The sequence below is a fragment of the Rattus norvegicus genome, chromosome 17, assembly GCF_036323735.1.
Source record: "Rattus norvegicus strain BN/NHsdMcwi chromosome 17, GRCr8, whole genome shotgun sequence".
NCBI classification, from domain to species: Eukaryota; Metazoa; Chordata; class Mammalia; order Rodentia; family Muridae; genus Rattus; species Rattus norvegicus.
In genome coordinates, this window is record NC_086035.1 from 9,335,544 (window position 1) to 9,358,560 (window position 23,017).

At 40.8% G+C, this 23,017-nt stretch overlaps 1 protein-coding gene across 21 annotated transcripts in view; it reads right to left on the reverse strand.

Moving 5' to 3' along the window:
* The window catches only part of Nsd1 (nuclear receptor binding SET domain protein 1), a 114,444-nt gene that overhangs the window by 18,459 nt on the left and 72,968 nt on the right, over nucleotides 1-23,017 (reverse strand). For 20 of the 21 annotated variants that reach the window (XM_039095620.2, XM_006253624.5, XM_063276340.1 and 17 more), the window contains 7 exons: nucleotides 22,440-22,561; nucleotides 21,406-21,549; nucleotides 16,432-16,555; nucleotides 7,255-7,455; nucleotides 6,213-6,392; nucleotides 4,521-4,677; nucleotides 2,355-2,560 (listed from right to left, as the gene is read on the reverse strand). In XM_039095620.2, coding sequence (XP_038951548.1) covers nucleotides 2,355-2,560; nucleotides 4,521-4,677; nucleotides 6,213-6,392; nucleotides 7,255-7,455; nucleotides 16,432-16,555; nucleotides 21,406-21,549; nucleotides 22,440-22,561 — 1,134 coding nt within the window. Of the gene's footprint in view, nucleotides 1-2,354; nucleotides 2,561-4,520; nucleotides 4,678-6,212; nucleotides 6,393-7,254; nucleotides 7,456-16,431; nucleotides 16,556-21,405; nucleotides 21,550-21,664; nucleotides 21,811-22,439; nucleotides 22,562-23,017 lie in introns of those variants that run through there. The other variant, XM_039095625.2, reaches the window with a different exon arrangement.

Below are 23,017 nucleotides of genomic sequence, written 5' to 3' on the forward strand. Positions count from 1 at the left end.
AATACTCACTCTGTAAATATCACTATGGCTCTAACAAGCAGCAGATCTTTATATCTGAATGCACCTCATGCTATCAAAAGCCTTACAAGATTGCAGTGTCTAGAAAAAAATAAAAAAAAAACCCAAAGACTAATTTTTCTCAACTTAAACATGCGTTCTTTACCTAGAGTAAATTGAAAATTCTAATTTTCCCCTTTTCTTTTTGTCACTTTTCTTTATGCTGTTCTTCTTTAAAGAAATTCATGGGCTGGAGAGATGGCTCAGTGATTAAGGGCACTGAGTGCTCTTCCGGAGGTCCTGAGTTCAGTTCCAAGCAAGCACTTGGTGGCTCACAACCATCTGTAATGGGATCTTGCGCTCTCTTCTGGTGTGCATGAAGACAGCTATGGTGTACTCATACATAATAAATGTTTCTCTCCTCTCACCCATAATGAACCTCTTATGATTATCACATGCGTCTTGCCTTGCTTTCCTATTCCGTAGAACTGCACAAACCATCTAGTTCATTCATCTTTCCAGATAGAAGCTCTCAACTTATAAGCTACACTGAGCTCTTGTCTCAAAAACAAGATATTGAAATTTCAGTCTAACTGCCAGAGCCAAAAACCTTCCTACATCATTCACTGAGTAACACAGAGACCTTCTGCAAATAACATACCTTATATGGCCTATTAATTCACCATCTGCAAAATCTATTTATAAGGTTGCCATAAAAACTTACAACAGGAAACAAAACCATCACAGGCATGGACAACAATAAGTGATAACTATCATGGTTCTTTCTTCAAAGCATCACTTGGCAAAAACACCTATGACTTCAAAACGTCAAATCCTAGATTGGCTCTGCAGGCTATGAATGTCTGTCACAAGAGCCACAGAATGTGACAGTTTGATGGTTGATTCCTCCCACTAAAGACGTACTCTTAGAAAGCTTATGAGGGCAAATACAATACCAAAACTTTAACAGGCTCAGACGCAGGGCCTTTCCTACACTTTCTCTCCTCTTCTAGCTTCAATGACAGCCAGTTTTGCACAGGCAAAGATGGTGGTGTTGCAGTCACTGACTATCTAGGACGACAAGACTCTCCATTCAAGCTCCTATGATTACCATCAATCTTCCAGGTTTCCCCACAGAAACCATACATCAAATAGGACCTAAGAACATGGGTTAAACAGAACGTTTGCTAAACTAATGTTCTGTTCTAAACTAATGAGTAGTACTCTGGAATCACCTCACTAGTAGGCATCAGTTCTTTAAGATTATTGCCTCCTCACGATGTAAGCAAATTTGTAAGCTTCAATATCCATTTAACAAGAAATATATTGCCTTTGAAATGACAACTATAGGAACAGCAAGTACCTCACAGATTTACTTTATTCAGTAAGTTATTCAAAGATCCGCTCCCCATTATATCTTAGAGAAAGGCTCAAGTTGTATTACCTGCCTGCTAAATTGTAAAGCTAATATACCAGGTGACTTGACTTAGCCTCAGCAGACCCTACCCTTCAATGCTAGACCAGTTTACATTTCCCTGCACTTCTAATTGCTTTTACATCTTTTGTTTTTTAAAAATCTATACAAACCTTAAAAAAAAAAAAAAAAAAAAAAAAAAGAAGGAAAAAGAAAACCTGATTCTTGCAGAGGAAACTGAAGTGAGTTACACAGCTCAACTACTTGATGAGACAAGACACTGAGTCATGGTTCTGTTAGAGTTAACATTGAGATGGTGGATCATGGAGTAACTTCTGCACAAAAGCAACAGTGCTAGCAAATATGAGGCTGCCAGTCAGAACACGGATGACAAGCATTACAAGAATTCTACTTCACTTAACTTTTTTTTTTTTGAGACAAGGTCTCTCTCTAGAGACTTGATAGCTAGCTACACCATGCTGGCCTTGAAGTCCTCCAGAGTGCTGGGATTAAAGCTGACCTTAATTAATTTTAGAAGGCAGGGTCTTGCTACACAACAGCAGAAGCTGACCTCAACCTGGTGATCCCCCGTGCTTCATCCTCATAACGACTGGAATAACAAGTTTGGATCAGCACAGATACATAAACTGGGAATCAATCCATGACCTTATAGATGCCACTCACGTCCTGTATCATTAAACGACATCTGATGCCTGGTGCCTGGCTGCTTCTTCCTTTGAGACAGTCTCACTGTATAGCAAAAATCACTGTGGACCTTACTATGTAATTCAGGGTAGCCTTGACCCTCCAATTCTTTTGCCGTAGCCTTGAATGCTGAACTTATAAGTAGGCACCGCTATACTTTAGAAATCCTGGGCCATTATATGAATGTGAGCGCAGAGCAGACACTCAGCAGTAGAAGTCTCAGTAAGGGTAAAGTTACCTTTCTTATATGTCCCATCCACTCCTTTCCCCATCTTATCCTTGCTGCTCACATCCCCTTCCATGTAAGGGAAGACCCGAGCCTGATGAGTCCACAGATAGTCATTGGACCCAAAGAAGAGAACAGGGAATTCTCCCACGTCATGCCTCATTTTGTCAATGTTAGAGGGAACAGCTCGAGGATGGCAGATCTCAGCGGGCCACCACCTGGAAGAGGTACAAATAAGAGAAGAGGCCTCTATAGGGCTGCAAAGGCACTAGGAAAACAACCTACTTAATGTGGGGTAGGGAGAAGGTATGTATGTATGTATGTATGTATGTATGTATGTATGTATGTATGTATGTATGCATGTATGTGTACGGTGTGCATATGTATGTACAGGCCCAAAGTGAACACAGGTTTTTTTTGTTTTTTTTTTTTGTTTTTTGTTTTTTTTCCGGAGCTGGGGACTGAACCCAGGGCCTTGCGCTTGCTAGGCAAGTGCTCTACCACTGAGCTAAATCCCCAGCCCCGTGAACACAGTTTTTCTGAGTCACTGTCCACCCCATTTACTGAGTCTGGTTCTGGAGTTAGCAGACCAGTGTTTTCCAGTCTAGCTTGCCAATTTGCCCTGCGGACCCTCGTCTCTGCTTCACGAACTCCAGGAGCACAGGTGGGCTACCCGCCGCTCCTCACATTAAGGAGGGTGCTAAGTTCAGAGCATCAGTCCTCATACTTGTCCAGCTAGAACTTTGTTCATTCAGCCATTATCCTCAGTTTCCAACCCATGGTCAATTTTACAAACCAACAATATAAAGGAGAATGTTCCAGAAGCCTGAAATAACAGGTCCATCCACTCACAAATATATAAATAATGTCTTACAATTAGTTATTTTACTTGAAGGAAATAATTATGGTACACAAATATTTATAATGTCCACTGAAGAATTTTCTGCAACGATGAGATGAAGATCGGATAGTGGTGACTAGGGATGGCGCTGTGCTAAGAGCATGTGCTGCTGTTCTGCAGGGCCTTGTTCCATTCCTAGCACCACATCAGGTGGCTCACAACCATGTCTATTCTGCTCCACAGGATCCCTTGTTTCCGGTCTCAAAAGGGACTTGTACTCACATGTACATATCCACACACACAAGTAAATTTATGAAAATTAACTAAACAAGAGAAATTAAAATGTGGGGAAAACAAGAAAGCTCAACATCACGGCATCAATGGTAGCATACTAGACAATTTGGTACTGGAAAGAAAAACCTTCCAGCTAGGGCTGGTGGCACATACTTTTAAACCCAGGAGGCAGAGGCAAGTGGATCTGTCAGTTTCAGACCTGCCTGGTTTGCACAGCAGATTTGAGGAAAGCGAGTTTACATAATTAAGGCCCCTACTCAAAAGCAAAAACAAAAACTAAAACAGAACTCCCAGTAATTATCTAACCAAGCTAATTAATGTTTCTATCTTCTAACATATGTCATTTATGTGTCAATAACTTCAAACTTGTCCCGAGATGACTGTTTTTGCTTGTTTTAGTACAGGGTTGTGCTATACAGGCAGAACTGGCCATGAACTTGTGACCCTCTTGCCTCAGGCTCCCAATGCTGGGAATACAGGGTGCACCACCACACACAGCTTTTCTTCTAGAAACTTATAAAATATGTAACCACAGTGTGCCCTTGCTAACTACTGAACTTACTCATGTTAGCTAGGTAAATGCCTGGGAAAGGAGCAAGCAGACTTCTGCTAAGTCTGAGGCCAGCCATAACTACATAATAAAATCTTGTTTAAAATCAAATAAAGAAAACTACATTTAAGGTGTGTATTTTATGCATTCCGAGTTCAATCGCAACTTCAAAGACAAAAGGAACAACTGGTTTTAAACTATGGACAATTATTTGGTAGAGAGGCTCACGTCTGCAAATAAATACTTTGAAATGTTAACAATGTTTATGACATCATGGACTTATTTTACTTCAGTAAAGAATTTGCTATATCACACCTACCATTCTTAGAACTAAAAATCATCTAAATTTTTTGTTCTAGAAAAACGATCGATCTGGGTGGGTATTATTGTGCTGAAACGTGCAGAGCAGTTTATAAGTTAATTATCTACCAGAACCCAGGAACTGGAAAACGACGACGAGAGAAAAGAGTCACACTGTGCTGTGCTTACTCACCTGTAGCGGCCAACTTTGACCCAGACAATCTCCCTGTAGTGTGGCTTTTTGCCTGCCTTACAGTCATTGCAGTACCAGTTTCCTTCGGGGATATCTATATTTAGGCATTCACGATGAAAAGCAGCAGGACAAGAATCACAGCACAGAAGGCTGCCTCCTACAGGAATAAAAAAGCTGGCATTTAGAACCAACAGGTTACATATAAAGTCCCAGCAGTAATGGCTTTGCTCTACCCCCAGTCAATTATTTGGAACCCTAGTAAAGGCATGCACAAAGACTGTTCTACAACAACAGACCTTCTCTAACATCCCTGAGCTCCCAGCTCAATTAGGTTTTCAGATAAGACAATGAGGTCAAAATGCACACGTATGACTATAAACATTTGCCCTCCCTTCTAAGACTGTTTATGGTAAATAGAGATCAGAGGATAAAGAAAAGCATCATTAAATTTTGTGTCTGTATATCTTGTGCTTTACATGCATGTGGAGGTCAGAGGTTGGTACTGGATGTACTCCTTGATCCTTCTCTACCTCATTTTTTTGCGACAGGGTCTCTCATTGAACCTGGAGCTCCTCAATTCTGTTGGGCTGGCTTGCTAGCCAATGAACTCGAGGTATCTATCTGCCTGTCTCTGATCTGACAGTGTTATGCTATAGGAATGTGCCTTGCTTTTTACATGAACAGGAGAATCGGAACTCAGGTTATCTTGCTTGTGTGGCTGCAACTTTAAAATACAAGTTTCAGTTGGTGACAGAAGGGGGCTTTAAGTTCCTACACCGTATTACTTCAGGAATTCACTTTCCTTTTTGAGATCTAATTTCCTTACCAGCAACATTTTATAATGAACAGTAACACTCTTGAGAACTAAGTCATCAAAACACCTAGGAGTACCTGGTGCATAAAGTTACAGCACCACCCCCCTCAAAAAAACACAAACAAACAAAAAAAAAAAAAAAAAAAAAAAAAAAAAAAAAAAAAACACCAACCAAAAAAACCCCCTAACTTTTCAGAACTCGGCAGTTTCAGCAATGGTTATCTTAACTGTTTTGCTTTGTTGCCAAACGGGAGGCACATCAGATGAAGCAATTAACAGGGTGTCTGGTACCCCTACTGAGTGATACTTGAGGTCTTCTGTTCATAACTTGCAGTAGTCTCCATTGCCATTCCAGTCCTATTAAACTGTTTAAGCATGGCTACACTACATCTTGGAGCACTGAGAATACTTTAGGTGACGTCAGATGCCTGGGCAAGCTAGGCGAGCACTGTTAACAGTGAGCTATATCCTATCCCCAGCCCCATGTATTATAAACCACTAAGATACATGAAAGACAGAGAGCTGACTCAGTGGGTCATAACAGGACTTTTACATAAGCCTGAGTACTAAAGTTAGGATCTCCTGTACCCAAAATAAAGGACACTCTGTAGCCCTAGCACTAGCTAGCTGAGACAAACAGACCCCAGCATCCAATAGTCCAACAGTCTAGCCAAAACAGGTTGACCGAGAGACATTATTTCAGGGTCAGAGAAATGAAGGAAATCTGATGACCTAAGCTTGATACCCAGGACCCAAATGGTAGAAGGAGAAAATTAACTCCTCTAAGTTGTGCATATAGTCACTGCCATAACATAAATTATAAAGCATTGGATAATTAATCCCTTTGAAACCATTCAAAATCAGAAGTCCCACCTTACCTTCTGAGCATACAAAACACCAGCTGACATTAACATGCTCATGATTTCGGCAGCCCCGTCTAGGGGTGAAGTGATTAGGGCAGATGATACTATTAGATGCGAGGATTTTTGACCCAGCAGCAAGACAAAAGTCATTAGCATGGTATGCCACAGGACAGCGGACACAGCGCATCAGACGACCTACATTTATGGAAAGCAGGGAATGGGGGAGACACAAGTGTAAAAAATTACATATAAAAACAAAGTGCGGGCTGGGGATTTAGCTCAGTGGTAGAGCGCTTACCTAGGAAGCGCAAGGCCCTGGGTTCGGTCTCCAGCTCCGAAAAAAAGAACCAAAAAAAAAAAAAAAAAAAAAAAAAGAAAAAAAACAAAAAACCAAAGTGCATTATGCAAGTCTATCTGCCAGCAAGGAGAAATTGTTGGCAAGGACCACTTAGAAATATGGCTCTGAACCATGTAACCCACCATTAAGAGTAAGAGGGGAAGGGGTTGGGGATTTAGCTCAGTGGTAGAGCGCTTGCCTAGCAAGCACAAGGCCCTGGGTTCGGTCCCCAGCTCCGGGAAAAAAAAAAAAAAAAAAAAGAGTAAAAGGGAGCTCTGGGCTAGTTCTCAGCAGGAGTCAGACTGAACAACTCTGAGTACAGCCGCCTTAGCAAGGAGACGAGACAATTGCCGGGAATATTTATAACACGGGGAGTAAGTCCAAATCCAAAGATACGAAATGGTGGGGCACTAGTATTTGCCGAGGACTCTGTATGATGCCATTTCCACATGGCCTCCTAATAATACACTGCCGCAAGTAGAACCCAGCACGAGCTACTTAAACCAACCTACACAGAAGAAACGATTCAAAGATGAAAGGAACTGAAGAGAAGCTGCTCTCAAACAAAATTCTATGATATCTAAATATTTTAAACTGCTAAGATGGAAATTCATTACTCCTAACTTAGGCCACAGTGTTGCCACTTTACCCAAGACTATGAAGAAATGAACTGAGGTCTTACAGTTAGATAGGTTTATATTTAAAGAAAAAAATCCATACCTTTAGAAGCAGACACATTGGCTGGATTAGCAGCATGGCAAGTTATACAGATGTGGAGGGGGCACCTGAAGCCCTTGTTCTGTACGACAGTTGGTGGGTACTTCTGAACACACTCTTCATGGTAAAACTTGCCACATAAAGGCAGAAGGCACCTTTTCACATCCTCTCCACTCTGCTTACATACAAAACAGGTGTGGATCCCTGGGAAAGAAATGAGGCAACAAAATTAATACTTTCACAAGACTCTTCACCAATCTAGTATTAGGTGTTAATGAAGCGCTTTATCAAATTTACCAAACTGACAAAACCTGACCCTAACAAATAAACAACTTTAGTATCTTTCAGATCAGTTATGTGCTTATTGGTATGATGTAACAGGATGTGCAGTGTACCACCTACCAAGCGTTGCTGTCAAAAGAGGAACAACTGTGGTCAGGTCCAGGCTCTAGATCCAACTACATTGTAGGAGTACAGGAAACAAGGGGATGCTAGAGGTACCAGTAGGCATCAGAGCTTTTCTATCCTGAGGACCTATATGACGGAGAACTAACTCCCCCTGCAAAAAGTTCTCTGACTTCCATACAGGGATTGTGGCACATCCATGCATTGAATGAATAAATTTTAAAAAATCAATATTTATTTTATATATGTGAGTATATAGTCACTGTCGCACCAGAATTGGGCATCAGATTCCATTACAGACTACTGAGCTAAATCCCCAACCCCGAGCAGTCTGCATTCTTAACCACTGAGCCATCGCTTCCATACATTTTTGGAAGACAGAAAATAGAGGAACAAGTTAAAGGGACATATTAAACATGCAACCAATCAAATGTAGGGGGTAGAAAAATCCAACAGGTACAAATAGTCAAAGCTTTAACAAATATATGATCAAAAAAACCAAAACCAATCAAAACAAACAAACAAACAAACAAACAACAACAACAACAACAACAAAAAAAAAAAACAGGCCAAGATGAGAACTATAGATACCAAGTAAGAGAAATAAAATATTAAAACCAAACTGTACATAATAGGCACCTCTTTCCCTTTCTTTCTCTTTCCTCCCTCCCTCCCTTTCTTGTTGAGAAAGAGGCATGACGCTCAGAATGGTCAACAACTTACTATTAATAGAAAATAATCATTAACTCTACATTTTTTTGCCTTTACTCTCTACATGATAGGATGACAGGCATACTCTACCACATCTGGCTTTGTAGGTTGATTTAAAATGCTATAAAAAGATACCTTTGCTTTGGGCAAGGAACTGAGTTCAATCTAAAGACCTCATCTAAGAAGAGAGGTGTGGTGGCTGAGATTATGATTCTAGCATTATGGAGGCAGAAAAAAAAGGATCCCTGGGATCTGAAGGTCAGCTAGCCTAGGGTGTTAGGCGAGCCCCTGGGTCCCATGGAGAAAGACTAGTTTTAAAATGTGCTAGCCAGGCAGTCAGTTGTGCCACATCTTTAAAGCCAGTACTTGGGAGGCAGAGGAAGGTAGATCTCTGAGTTCAAGGTCAGTCTGGTCTACAAGGCTTCACAGAGAGACTATCTTGTACAACAAATAAACAAGAACTTTGACCAAAGCTGTATACACCTCTAATCTCAGCAGTGAGAAAGAAGACAGGTAAATTTGAGGTTAACAAGGTCTATAAAGCAAATCCCAAGAAAGGCAAGACTACATAGACAGACCCTGCCTCAAAACAACCAACAAAGTAAACCATGTCTCCAGAAAGACTGACCTCACTTCTTCAAGCACCCACAAAATATTATCTTAGTTTTATTTCTGGTTTGTGTGACAAAATTCCCTAACAAAGGAAGTTATAACAGAAAGGTTTATTTTAACTTACAACTTCAGAATAAGGTCTACCACTGCAGGAAGTCAGGGTGCCATCTAGTCTAGAGTGAGAGTGGACACATTTGATTGTTTCTTTAAGTGGCCCAGGAGTCAAATACAGGGAATAGTGAGGCCCACGTTCAGACTGGATTTTGCCCAATCAATTTAATTACTTTAAGGCAAACTCCCACAGGCCTAAAATAGATAATAATTCTCTGTGGAGCTTTCTGAGGAACTCTGAGAGCTGAGCTCAAGAAATCTGCCTACCTCTCTGCCTCTCAAGCACTAGGACTAAATGCCCTGCACAATTCTTATCCTTCTCAAAATTCTAAGTTGTGTCAAGCTAATTAAAACTATTACAGTCACTTTGGGTTTTAAATATCTTTGAGACAAATAGAAAAATCTGAAAATGAACGCAGAAATTATAACTCTTGAAAGCATACTGGATTTTCTATCTAAAAATCTGTTAGAAGACTTCAATGAGCCCTCATGGATTCTTTGTGTGTGTACATGTTTGTAAGTGGAAGTTAAGGTCAGTCACTCTCCACTTGGGTGTTTGTGTACAAACATGAGCCTACTGAGGCCACAAGAGGGTGTTGGGTCCCCTGGAACTTGAGTTACAAGCATTTGTGAGCTGCCTGCTGATACTGGAACAGGGAACTGAACTCGGGTTCTGTGAAAGGGCACCAAGAAATCCTCGTTATCACAGAGGGATCCCTCTAGCCACGGTCACCTTATTTTTTGAGACTGTGTTGCTCTCTGATGCCAGGAGGTTGTCTAGATAATGATGGTTCAGGAATCTGCCTGTCTTTGCCTTCCAGTGTCCGGGATTGCAGACACATACTGCCATGACTGGCTTTTACATGGATGATGGGAAATCCAAACTCAGGTCTGTATGCTTGTATGGCAATTGCTTCACTGATTGAGCCATCTTCCTGGCCAAACACAACACATGCAAACTTTATTTTTTTCTCTACCTTGATGTATGTCCATAAAGAAAAGTTAAGGCAGAAAGGAAAGGAGGGAATGGGGAGGAAAGAGGAGATCCTGCTTTGTAGATAGAGCAATATGAGATGCAGAAGAAGGGGAAAGCCAGCACCGAAAAGCAAACCTGAACATGAACCTTACCTTGACATTTTGCTATAATTAAGGAGTTCACCTAACTAAGACACACATCTATAAATCCTGAAATCACTCAGTTAATAAAATTTAAGAAAGAAAACTAAAATATATATTTGTAAAGAAATAAGCAGTTATAGAGAAACCCTGCCTTTAAAAAAAAAACAACAAAAAACACAAAAAGAAGGAGGGCAAGAAGGAAGCAAAAGGATACTACAGAACTGCTATTGCTAACTGTGAGCAATGTAGGCAATGAGCTAACTCTACCAAGTGAGGGAGGAGCATCTTCTAACTCTGTATCTTTCCGGAAGCAGGTAAAACGTACAGATACAGTGTTTGCCTAGCCTGCAGAAGACTCTGAATCTAGCTCACTCTGAATCTTAAGTTCCAGTTATGGAAAAATAAAAATGAAAGTTTCTTCAAATCACATGCACAAGTTACTTCAAAATAGAATATACACATAGATATGAAGACAGAAACTACAAAATCCACAGAAGATGTCTTAGTTGAAAAAACATGAGAAGACCCAGGTTCGGTCTCAGCACTCATACAGCATCTCACAGCCACCTGTCACTACAATTCCAGGGAGTTTGAAGCCAGGTAGGTCTACATGGAATGTTACAGGCCAGGCAGGGCTAACTGTCCCTGTTTATGTGTAACATGATAGTACATTCAGAGACCCTGAGCTTTGAGGGCTAGAGATGGCTCAGAGGGTAAGGGCACTTGCTGCACCTCCAGGGGACCTGAACTTAGTTTTCATATCTACATCAAGCAGTTTACAACTGCCTATAACTCCAGCTATAGGGAGTGACATTCAATTTGGCCATTGTGGGCATCTTCACATACATGACATAGTCACAAATGCACAAATACACAACTTGAGCCAGGAATGATGGGGCATGTTTGGTGTATGCCAACAAAGATGATGAGTCCTTGAGGACGGAGAATTTTGTAGCCAGCCTGAGACCATGTCTAAGCAGATGGACGTAGCTTAGTGGTAGAGCTGGCCTCCTATGCACCAACCCTGGACCACAAACCAACCACTATCCAAAGACTCTGCCAAAAGACTGTGAAAACTGATACACTTGATAGAGCAGCATACAGGGGATGAGGTCAAGGTCAGCCTAGACTACACTGTAAGCTTCCAACTCAAAAACAAGAGATAAAAACCCAGAGGAGAAACAGGATGAGAAGGGCGAAGAGACCACAACAGTAAATACTATACAATGTAGGTCTGAATAAGGACATTTTGGCTGAGACTCTAATAATAGAGAACAAACAAAATAGGTAAATCATATTCTAACATAGTAAATTCTGAATTTTAGGTCCTAAGAATCTGAGAAACAACCTCAATGAAATTCAGAGTTTGCTAATTTAAAATTTATTCAACTTATTTAAGAAGACGTGGAGTAATTAATTCAGAATTGTTCTACTCTTGCCACAAACCCTGTACAATAGTATCTTCTCTGGAGGTTTATCCATACCAAAGGACTTGGGTATTTCTTGAAATGAGATTAGTACTTACACAGTAATAGTACTTACACAATACCAAAAAGGACAGTGAAAAAAATGGGAGCTAGCTAGCATTTGTCATCACAACCAAGGCTTCAAGGCCGTGCTAACTCCAACTTTATTGATACTTGGCTTAGGGCAATGGAAAAAGAGATAATGTATCTGATTGTTTTGCCTGCATAGTTGGTTTTGAGATCTGTCTATGTATCTATGTACCTACCTACTACCTACCTACCTACAGTTTTTTGTGTGTTTTGTTTTTTTTGAGGCAGGGTTTTATATAATCTAGTCAGGCCTCACTCAAGCTTACTACACATTTGAGGATTGACCATAAATTCCAGACAGATGTCTCCAGCACTGGAATGAGGTTTTAAACCTTACCCAGAACAGCTAAGACCAGCCAGGCGTGGTAGTTCATGTTCATACCTATAACCTCAGCATTAGAGTAGAGGGAGAACTTCGTGTACTTCAAAATTACTGTGAGCTACTTGATGAAAGCAAAGACAGCCTTGGCTAAGGAGAGACCTAGTTTTGAAACACACACACACACCCCACAAAAACAAAACAATCAAAACTCAAACTAAACAGTACATCTCTAATCCTAGCACTTGAGAGGCAGAAGCAGCAGGATCTGAGGAATTCTAACATAGCCTGGTCTACAGAGTTTAAGGCCAGGCAAGGCTACCCAGTAAGATCCTACCAAATCGACAACAGAAAGTCCAACCATCACACAGGAACTTAAATGATCAAGTGTTTTTCTCTAGATTAATTATTTAAATATATATCTCGGTCAAGGTATCTAGGCCAGTCTCAAACTTTTCTGACAATCCTTTCTGTTCTGTCCCCCAAGTTCTGGGATTATAAGATATAAACACCCACTGGTTCTGAATATCTGAAGCTATTCTGTGGCGAAACATGGTTCAGTTCTTTCTGTGCTCTAATATTTAATGGTATTTATCTGTGGTTCAGTCAGTAACACTGCTTGCTGTGTAAGTCTAATGGGCTGAGTCTGATTCCCCAGAATGCAGATTCTACAAAACTGTCCTGAGACCCACATTCACACACCACAGCAGGTATCAGGGTTCCCTCATATATATAATGTACATAATAATATAGAAAGTAAAAATTTAAAAAATACTTCTTCAAAAGTAGAGGATTTACCAGCATTTACAGAGATCTGGAAAACTAGGATGAAGTTAATTAACAAAATATTAAGGTACAATTAGGAGAGAATAAATGCTCTGCTACACAGCAGGGTAATCACAAGTTATTTTTTAATTGAAAATTTAAAAAGTTCAAAATGAGAGAAACTCAAATGATCTTACAACAAAGAAATGATGAATGTTTAAAGGGATAGAAATGCTCATTACCCTAAACTGATCACCAGGATAACGGGTGGAGCCAGCACACTGCAGCCCACATAGATGTACACTAATTATGTATTAATTAATAATTTTTAAAATAGAAGCAAGAAGCTGGAGTGAGGGTCAGTAGTTAAAAGCAACTGCTGCTCTTCCAAAGGACATGGGCTTCTTTCTCAGTACCCACACTGAGCAGCTAGCTCCTAACTGCCTATATTACCAATTCAGAGACTGACATTTGCTGCTGGTCTCTGAGGGCATCTGTATAGACATGACATATAATCACAAACAAATACACATGGACCTTAAAAAAGATTAAAATTTAAAATAAGAAACATTTAAATTTTTTCATAAAAATATGTGTAAGTCATAGCTAAGTATGGTGGTACACACAGGACAGCACACACAGGAGGATCGAGAGGTTTAAGGTCACCCTCACCTCCACAGTGGATTTAAAGCTACATGAGACTGTTTAAAATCACAACAGAATAAAAAGTTAAGCCACAAACTGGGAGAACATTTTGAAAACCCTGTCCCCACTGCTTCAATGGCTTGAACAAAAGGTGGGAAACAGGCACATAAAAGATGCCCAGCGTTAACAAGCACAAATCAAACCAGGAGGCTGCCACACACTGTCAGCACAATAAAATGGAAGATACGGACACTAATGAAGAATGGAGTCCTCAGACAGCACAGAAGAGAGAACAGAATGGTCCAGTTCTTGGCAGTTTCGAGGGAGTCACACAGAGGTTAAGATCACTGGCTGTTCTACCCAAAGGTCCTGAGTTCAATTCCCAGCAACCACATGGTGGCTCACAACCATCTATCTTTCAATGTATACAGGCATACATGAAGGCAGAATACTGTATACATAATAAATAAATCTTTAAAAATAAATAAAATTTTATTTTTAAAGGCCCAAACCATAAATACCCAAATGTTAATTAATACATGAATAGATAAACAAAAGTAGTAAATACCTACACTTCAACACTATTCAACAATGGGAGTCTTTTCTGAGATTAGGATAATGAACTATGATATTAGCAACAATACAGGTAATTGGTAATTATGCTGACTTATGATTTCTCAGGCATATATGTACAAATACAAATATGACAACATATCAAATTGTACACTTCATCTTTTTGATACGGCGTCTCACTATGTGATTCTGATTAGCCCGGAACTAGCTATGTAGACCAGGATGGCCTCAAACTCAGAGCCACCCACCCACCTCTGTCTAAGAATGCTCTACCTCACCTGGCACAAATACCATCATCATCATCACAGTTTTGTAGAGGTCAGAGGAAAACCTGTAGGAGTCAGTTCTTTCTTTCCATCACCTGGGTTCTGTGCACCAGGTCTTGAGGCTCTGTGACAGGTACCTATATTTACCACACATCTTACCAATTCCCAACACACTCCACCCTCCTTTTAAAAAGAGTGTCTCATGGGATCTGAGAGATGGCTCAGCAGTTAAGAACAGCAGTAACCTTTCCAGAGGATGCCAATTTTAATTCTCAGCATCTACATGATGCTCACAACTGTCTTTAAGTCCCTATTCCAGTAGATCTGGTATCTTCTTTTTGGCCTACTCATGCATCAGACATAAACATCAAAATAAAAATAATAAGACTAGCAGTGAAAATTATACTCATAGACATGACACATTAAAAAGGATCTTGCTGGGCATGTTAGCCCATGCCTTTAATTTCAGCCGTTAGGAGGCAAAGGCAAGCAGCTCTCAGTTTGAGGCCAGTCTGGTCTACTCCAGGGTTATAAAGAGAAACTGTGTCAAAAAAACCAAAAAGGATCCCAAGATGCAAGTCCATACAGGCAGTAAGCCCATAAACATCCTGATTATAGCATGTGCTATATGTATGCTATCTATATTATACCTAAGGTATTGTAGAACAGCTGGACAGAAATGGTAGTTCTTACTACCAGGATCAACACTCAGGAGGCCAGGGCAGGAAGGTGCCAGGAGGGGAAGGAAAGTTAGGGCTATGGTGTAAGTAACAGTGTGGAGCGGGGAGAAGGATGAGAAGAAGGGAAGGGAGATGCTCTCCTGATACACTATTTAACACAGATCAATCTCAAAGCCATTATCACATTTGAGCCACACAGAAATGACTGCATATTATTTAATTTATATGCAACTCTCCCTCCCTCATTTAAATTTTTAAAAATTTGTATTTTCAAAATAAAACAGGAACAGCTTTACCTTGAGGTCAGTTTATTCAGAGATAATATTTTCAAACATGAAGATAACAAGGCAAATATGAATTATTGGCAAAAAACACATTAAGTCTTTTCTAAGATTAGGGTAATGCCATTCTCTAAGGTTTTACTTTTAACATTCTCATTCATTCTCTCTCTCTCTCTCTCTCTCTCTCTCTCTCTCTCCCTCCCTCCCTCCCTCCCTCCCTCCCTCCCTCCCTCTGTCTGTGAGAGGGAGAGAGGGAGAGAGAAGGAGTGAGGGAGGGAGGGAGAGCGAGGGGGGAGGGGGAGAATGCATGCAATGGCATATCTGTAGAAGTCAGTTTTCTTCTTCCAATATGTGGGTCCCTGGAACCTAATGAGAGTTTGGAGTCAAGTGCTTTTACCCACAGAGCCATCTTGCTTGCTCCTTTACAAAGTCTTTATTTACACTCAAATGATTTCCTCCTTCACTCTCAAGTATCTACTTCAGCTACTGTCTCAATCCCATTGTCAAAAAGATGACAGGTTTATACTTCAGCCGGTGTGGGGGTGCTCTTTATTGTTAGCCAAACATCCCCAACCCATGCAAAATAAAAAGGCCTCCTTTTACAACAAATCACTCTTGGTGTCCTGTCGCACCTGTCTCTGCTGACCACACATCTTGGTGGTGTCTCCATCACATTCACTGTCCAAACTCTTCCAGACTCAAACCCCTTTCCTAGCCAGTTATAGTTAGTTTGTTTTGAACAGTCTTCATGTATAGCTAGTGCTGGCCTACAACTTGATTTGAAGGTCAGGTTGTCCTCAAACTCTCAATTGTGTGCTACCTTCCAACTGTTGGGTTTATAGACATTTACCACCAAGCCCAATCTGCCACAATTAATATTTTCATTTCTGTCATTGCCTTATTACTGATAACAGTGTAATTTAAATACCCAATAATACACATCCAATAAATTTCTTTGAACTACCTGAGACCATTCTACTACTAGTCATGTAACATTTTCTGAGGGTTGGGATCTCATAATTCCCACATCTACACATGCAAAAAGCTCACTGCTGTCAGAAATGGTATCTTCAATATATCTTACTCCTAAAAACCTTAAAATTCCAATTGTTAGGAGGTAGACTTTATCTACTTTACCTGTGCGACACTCGTTGCAGATGAATTTTCCTCGAGGCATCTCGGTCAGGCCAAGGCACTCCAGGTGGAAAGCCCCACAGCACTGAGCCTCACACAACAACAGCTCACCCAGTTTCTCACAGTTCTGTTAAGGAAAAGAAACATTTCTGTAGAAAGACTCCAGAAAATTCCCAAATGAAGAGTCTGCATGAGATCAAAAGTTAAGAAATATCTTTCCAAAACCTGTGAAATCTCATCATTTATTCAGCTAACATTAACAATTACCTCCCGTGTGGAAGGTACAAGAAGATCTCTGCTTTTTACAGAGAGAGAAGATACAATTGACTGAAAAAAAAAAAAAAACAAACCAAAACTGTCTTAGTCCTGTTTCCTGTGCTGTGATTTAAGCAGTGAAGGGTTTATCTGGGCCCACAGTTTTAGGATATGCTCTACTACAGAGGGGAGGTCAGGGTGGAAGGAGCTGGATGCAGTTGGTCACACATCATGGTCAGGAATCAGAAAACAACTCAGTCTAGAATTTCAACCAATGAAATGGCACCATCCATGGTGAGCAAATTTCCCTACTTTAATTAATCTAATCAAGATTATCCCTTTATCACCAAGACCAAAGAATAAATAATCTCTCACAGGTGTGCCTGGAGGTGATTCCAAATCCTGCGGTGTTGATAACTGACACTAATGATAAGACAGGACAGTGATAAGCTAATGGTAGTCAGCCAACTGAGCTTTATTGGTGAAAGATGACCTCCCAGACCAGGCTCTGAATGTTCGTTCAGGTCAGGTGTGTAAAGAGAGAGGGGAGGTAGCAAGCACAAAGACCACAGGTAGGAAAATGTGTCTGAAACCAAAGAAAGCCATTGTGACTTTACTAAAGTGAAAATAGGTCATATCTGGCAGGAAAGGACATTTCTAAAAAAGCACAAGGGGCCATAATTTCAGATTTATTCTAATTGCAAAGATGTACCATTGGGGACTTTTATTAAAGGCTGACCTTAGGCGTTCATTTTTAAGGGGATTCCTACAGCTTGTTGGTAGAAAATAAATCAGAAAGCTGTTCAGGAGGTAATATCAGCTGGATATGAATCCTAACAGTATCAAAATATAAAAAGCACTCTGAGGGGTTGGGGATTTAGCTCAGTGGTAGAGCGCTTGCCTAGGAAGCGCAAGGCCCTGGGTCGGTCCCCAGCTCCGAAAAAAAAGAACCAAAAAAAAAAAAAAAAAAAAAAAAGCACTCTGAGATGTTATCTCGAATTACTTCATTAAAACCACCACCACCACCACCACCACCACCACCACCACCCTTGAGCCCCTTCCTTTTCATCCCTCTCATTGAAAACCAAACATAAAGCTTTGGGAGCAAGGCAAGGGAAAGGTCACATTGCCAACTCAGACAATCTCACAGAGGGCATGGTATCACTGAAGGGAGGAAGAGCCTTATGAAATCAATCTCTCATTAGGAAAACCTTGGAAATTCCCAACGTTTGTTACTTTTTACCCCATTTGTATCCACACAGTGATTACCAATGAAATACTAAAACAAAAAATAAAACTTATACTATCAACTAAGGCACCCTCATAATACCCAAGTCTTTCATACAAAATGACATAGAGAATGCATAGTATGTGTGTGTGTGTGTGTGTGTGTGTGTGTGTGCAATCATCCTGTATAATTTAAAGCACATTTAAGCTATAACATATTTAAGTAATATACATGCTGGTAAATAGTTGCTAAATAGTTGTTCAAGAAACTACCATCACCACCATCACCACTGCCATCATCACCACCACCACCACCACGTCTATAGGAGGCCAAATACACAATTCAGTTAGAAAAGCACGAGGAACTAAGTGCAATCCCCAAACCCACACAAAAAGCTGGGCACACACTTGTAAACCCAGACCTCAACAGATGGACAGATTCCTGCCTGGAGCTTGCTGGCCAGTCAGCCTACCTAAACACAAGTGCTGGATCCCAGTGGAAGATGCCTGAAAAATCAAGATGGACATGGCTAGGCATAGCACAAGTGTGCACAGCTTTATCCTAGCACCCAGGAGGCAGAGGCAAGATCTCTGGTATATAAATTAAATTTGAGGCCAGCCAGGGGTAGTCAGACTTTGTCTCAAAAAAGAAAGGAAGTGGGCAGCTCTAGAAGAATGACACCCTACTTTGGACTTCTGGCCTCCACCATGCATAGGCACACATACACATTATATATATGTACACATACATACACATAAACACAGTCACAAAATACAAACACCTACACATAGAATATGTGTTCCCCTCCAAATAAGTCTGTAGGTGTTTAGTACAGACTTCGTGATCAACTGCTATATACATATCACAGACACTATGATGAAATTCCCAAAAACACTTTCATCTTTATAAGTAGATGAGTCCACCCAAACCCAGATCTGTCATTGGTTTTCAATGAGAGGGATGAAAAGGAAAGGGCTCAAGAACAGAGAAGCAGCAGACACAGTGGCACACAGGGGGACTTGTGGGTTTGAAGCTAGCCTGTTCTGCAAAGTTCTAGGGCAGCCAGGGATATACAAGGAGAAACACAGTTCCGGGGATGGGGGAGGGGAGCTAAACAAAAGGTCTTAATCAAGCCTAAATAAACAAATACGAAAATGTTGGTGAGAAAGATAACCAAACTTAGGACATTAATGTAGTAGAAATTATTCTCAAATACTTGACTCTCCTATTAGCTATTGCTCCCAAATAAAAGCTAAAAGTCTCGGATTTATATATTTATATATTGAGGGTCAATGACAGTTTTTGTATAGTAAGCAAATTCACACTCAGTTTAAAATATAAAAATGTTAATTACAGCATAAACTGAGTATTTTTCAAATTAACTACATGGTTTGCTCTAATCCTTTACCTGGGATGGCCACTTAATTTAACCTTTGAACTGTACGCTTGAGAAAGTGGTGCTACATATCAAGACAACAAATGCACCTACATCACATAGTCCAGGAAGCCTGGACCACAGGGCTACCTTAGTGCCCACTCCTTGTGCCTGTACCTCCCAAGTAAAGGAATTACAGATGTGCGCCACCATACCCAGCTTGAATTTTCTTTAAAGGGAGGTCTCACTGAATAGCCATTAATGGCTTGCAATTTGCTATGCTAACTTTAAATTCAAAGACTTACCTGGCTCCGAGTTTTGAGTGCTTGTACAAAATGTAGGTACCACATTGATTGACAAATATTGTAAATGTATTTACACTCTGACTTGTCTTATCAATAACTAATTGAATGCAATAACTGCTTTTCGGGATTAATACAGCACTTGGGAGGTAGTCCAAATATGGAAAACATTCTTTTTCTTTTTTTTTCAAGGCAGGGTTTCACTATGTAGCACTGGCTGTACTGGAACTGACTATGGAGACCAGGTTAGCCTTGAACTTACTACAGACCTTTGACTGTCTTTGCCTCCATAGTGCTGGGATTAAAGGCATGCAACACTCTGCCTGGTTCAGGTAAACATCTTATTGTAGAGAAAATGAATTTGCAAAGACAATGGAATAAAATTCTATCTCTCTCAGCAACACAGTATGGGTCTGGGTTTACTTTTTAGTTAAAAACAGCAGGGTCCAGGCATGGTGAATACCAAAGTAGGCAGATCTGAGTTTGAGGCCAGGCTGGTCAACACAACAAACTCTAGGCCACCCAAGGCTGCATAGTGAGATCCTGTGATTAAAAAACAAGAACAAGTGGGCTGGAGAGATGGCTCAGCGGTTAAGAGCACTGACTGCTCTTCCCGAGGACCCCAGTTTAATTCCCAGCAACCGCATGGTGGCTCACAACCATCTGTAACGGGATCTGATGCCCTCTTCTGGTGTGTCTGAAGAGAGCAACGTGTGTGTGTTTGTGTGTGTGTGTGTGTGTGTATGTGTGTGTGTGTGTGTGTGTGTGTGTGTTTGATCCTTAAAATTTAAAAAACAAAAAACAAAACCACAACAAGTAAATATGGCAGCAAAGGAAGTGGGGAAGTGGACCCCCACACAAAGCGGAGCATCCAGGATGCTCTCATCTAGGAGCATCTCAGTAGTGCTGAGATGTGAAGAAATGAAAGACAACAACTCCTCTGGATGGTCATGGTCAATGTAGCTGGGCCAAGGGATCAAAATTGTGGGCTAAATGGTAGGTCGTGTCAAACAAAAAGTGTCAGGTCACCTAGGATCTCCTGTCAAAGCTGCCCACTTGCACCTGAACATCCACCTATCAGGTTTTCACAATGTCAGATTTTAAGAATTTAAATCGATAAATCAAGAAATTAGGATCTCACAGAGCCATAGAGGAAATATAGCATAACAGGGTTCAGAGCAATTGGTTTTGAATCCAGGATGCACTCAGACCACATGTAACCTATTTAATCTACCATGTAATTCAGTTTACACATATGCGGAACTGAATTTAAAACCTCTGCCATAAAAGATTAGAATGAATGATGTAATGCTTGTAAAGTAAAAGACTTTTACTTTAGTAAAATAGTGAATAGTGTATAAATATCCAGCTAGTAAAAGAAAACATTTGAAAAATGTACCAACACAAGAAACATTCCTAATTAAAGGATGAGCATGGGGGGATATAACTATCTAAAATCCCAGTACTTGGGAGGTAGAGGCAGAAGGACACAGAGTACAGGGTCAGCCTAGGCTATGTGAGACTCTCAAAAACTAAAACCCAACCAACCAAACAAACAAAAAGGAGGAGGAGGAGGAGATTTATACCGTGACAATGACAAGAAAATTATTTATGTACCTTGCTCTACTTCAGGGGAATATACTTATGAGGCACAAGGACAGACTGTACCCAAAAGAGACAAGAGTTATAGCCTTTAGGTGCTCCGCAGGAATCATGCACAAGCATTTTCTCTAACCAAGATATGGTCTTTAAGAGAGATAAAGGGGATTTCTCAAATAAGTACACATGCAACAAAAAACAAGGCAAACATCTCCAACCTGACAGACGTTCTCCTTGAGTGCTGCTCCTCCGCCTCGTTCACCCTGCAGTCTTTTGGATGCAGACATCCCAGGATCATGTTCTATGCCCTCTTCGAGAATCTCCTTGGGGCTGGCAGCAGTCCTGTGAATCATCAGTTCTCCCTTGCAGAGAAAAAGTAACGTTCCACATCTGTATTATTGATGTCTCCTCCATCTGACCCCCTCCTCCCTCTGGGCTGCTATATGTCTAGCCATTAAGCACTTACAGATGTTCAGCCAATCACGCGGGCGGACTGCATGCAATGTTAGTTCTAACCCTGCTGTGATTGGGCGGGTGGGTAGTGGGCGCCTCATGCCCTGCCACTAACTGCTCTGAGGCTTTTCCACTGGAACTTTTTTGAGCTGTTCCATTTAAAGGTTTCACTAAGGGAGAGAAAACATTCTTAAGTTTATTTGATTACTTATTTTCCCTGCCACGATCCGTGTTTCCTAGGAAATGCCCCTTGGGCATTCTAGTCAAATTAGAAAGAAAACACTCTGCATCAACATCTGGGATGCTCACTCCCTGGTTCTAATTCTACTTCACCCTGAATTCAAAAGCTCGAGAGCACCAGTGACTGCACTGATGCTCTGGAGACACTTGTCGTCAGTGTTCTCGAAAGCTGATGTTCATAAACATGCCGAAGTAAGCAACTGCTGGCCAAGAAATGAGCATGTGGGCTGTCCTATTAGCTGTAACAGGGCACTGCCCAGTTCACTGCCCAGTTCACTCGGGTGGTTGGTTGCCTAGCTGACACTCTCTGGTTTAGAGCAGCTTTACTTGTGGAGGCAACAGCTGCATATACTGCCCCTGCTATCAAGAGCACAGGATACCTCCTTTCAAAGGGCTATATGCACAGCTGCATTATGGATTTTACTAGTAGTGGGCTTATACCTTATACCTAATTAATCATCTCAATAGAACACTATTTTTAGATCCCCGGGAGAGGGGAGGGGACTTCTAGTGTGGGAAGCTGATTCGCTCTAGGTCAAGGGTGAGAACTGAGTGGTACCTCTGCTGAGCTGGGCGTCTCTCTTGCTGAGTCCTCCTTCTTCACTCTTTTGTAGTGCACTCTGGCTGTGCCATGCCTTTGCCGTTTTCGTTTCCTTGGCTTATCAAATATCCTGGTAGTGCCTGTAACAGGAAAAGAGATGTTACCTCACAGCTAATCAATTACATGTCCCACAGCATTTATCCTTCAATTATGGATCCTTAAAAAAATTACAGATTAAAGTAAAACCCAACTTTAAAATGTATTTATAACTGAAATATCTATACTATTTAAACAGATAAGCATTTTTTCTTTTCCTTTGAGACCCAGTCCTTGCTGGTTGTAGACAAGCCTGCCTTGGACTCACAGAGACACACTTTCCACACTTCTGGGATGGAGTGCACATGACACTCTTAATCATTAGTAAGTTTGGGGTTGGGGATTTAGCTCAGTGGTAGAGCGCTTGCCTAGCAAGCGCAAGGCCCTGGGTTCGGTCCCCAGCTCCGGGAAAAAAAAAAAAAAAAAAAAAAAAAAAGAAAAAAGAAAAAAAAATCATTAGTAAGTTTTTATCTTATTAGAAAACCACTATCCAACACATA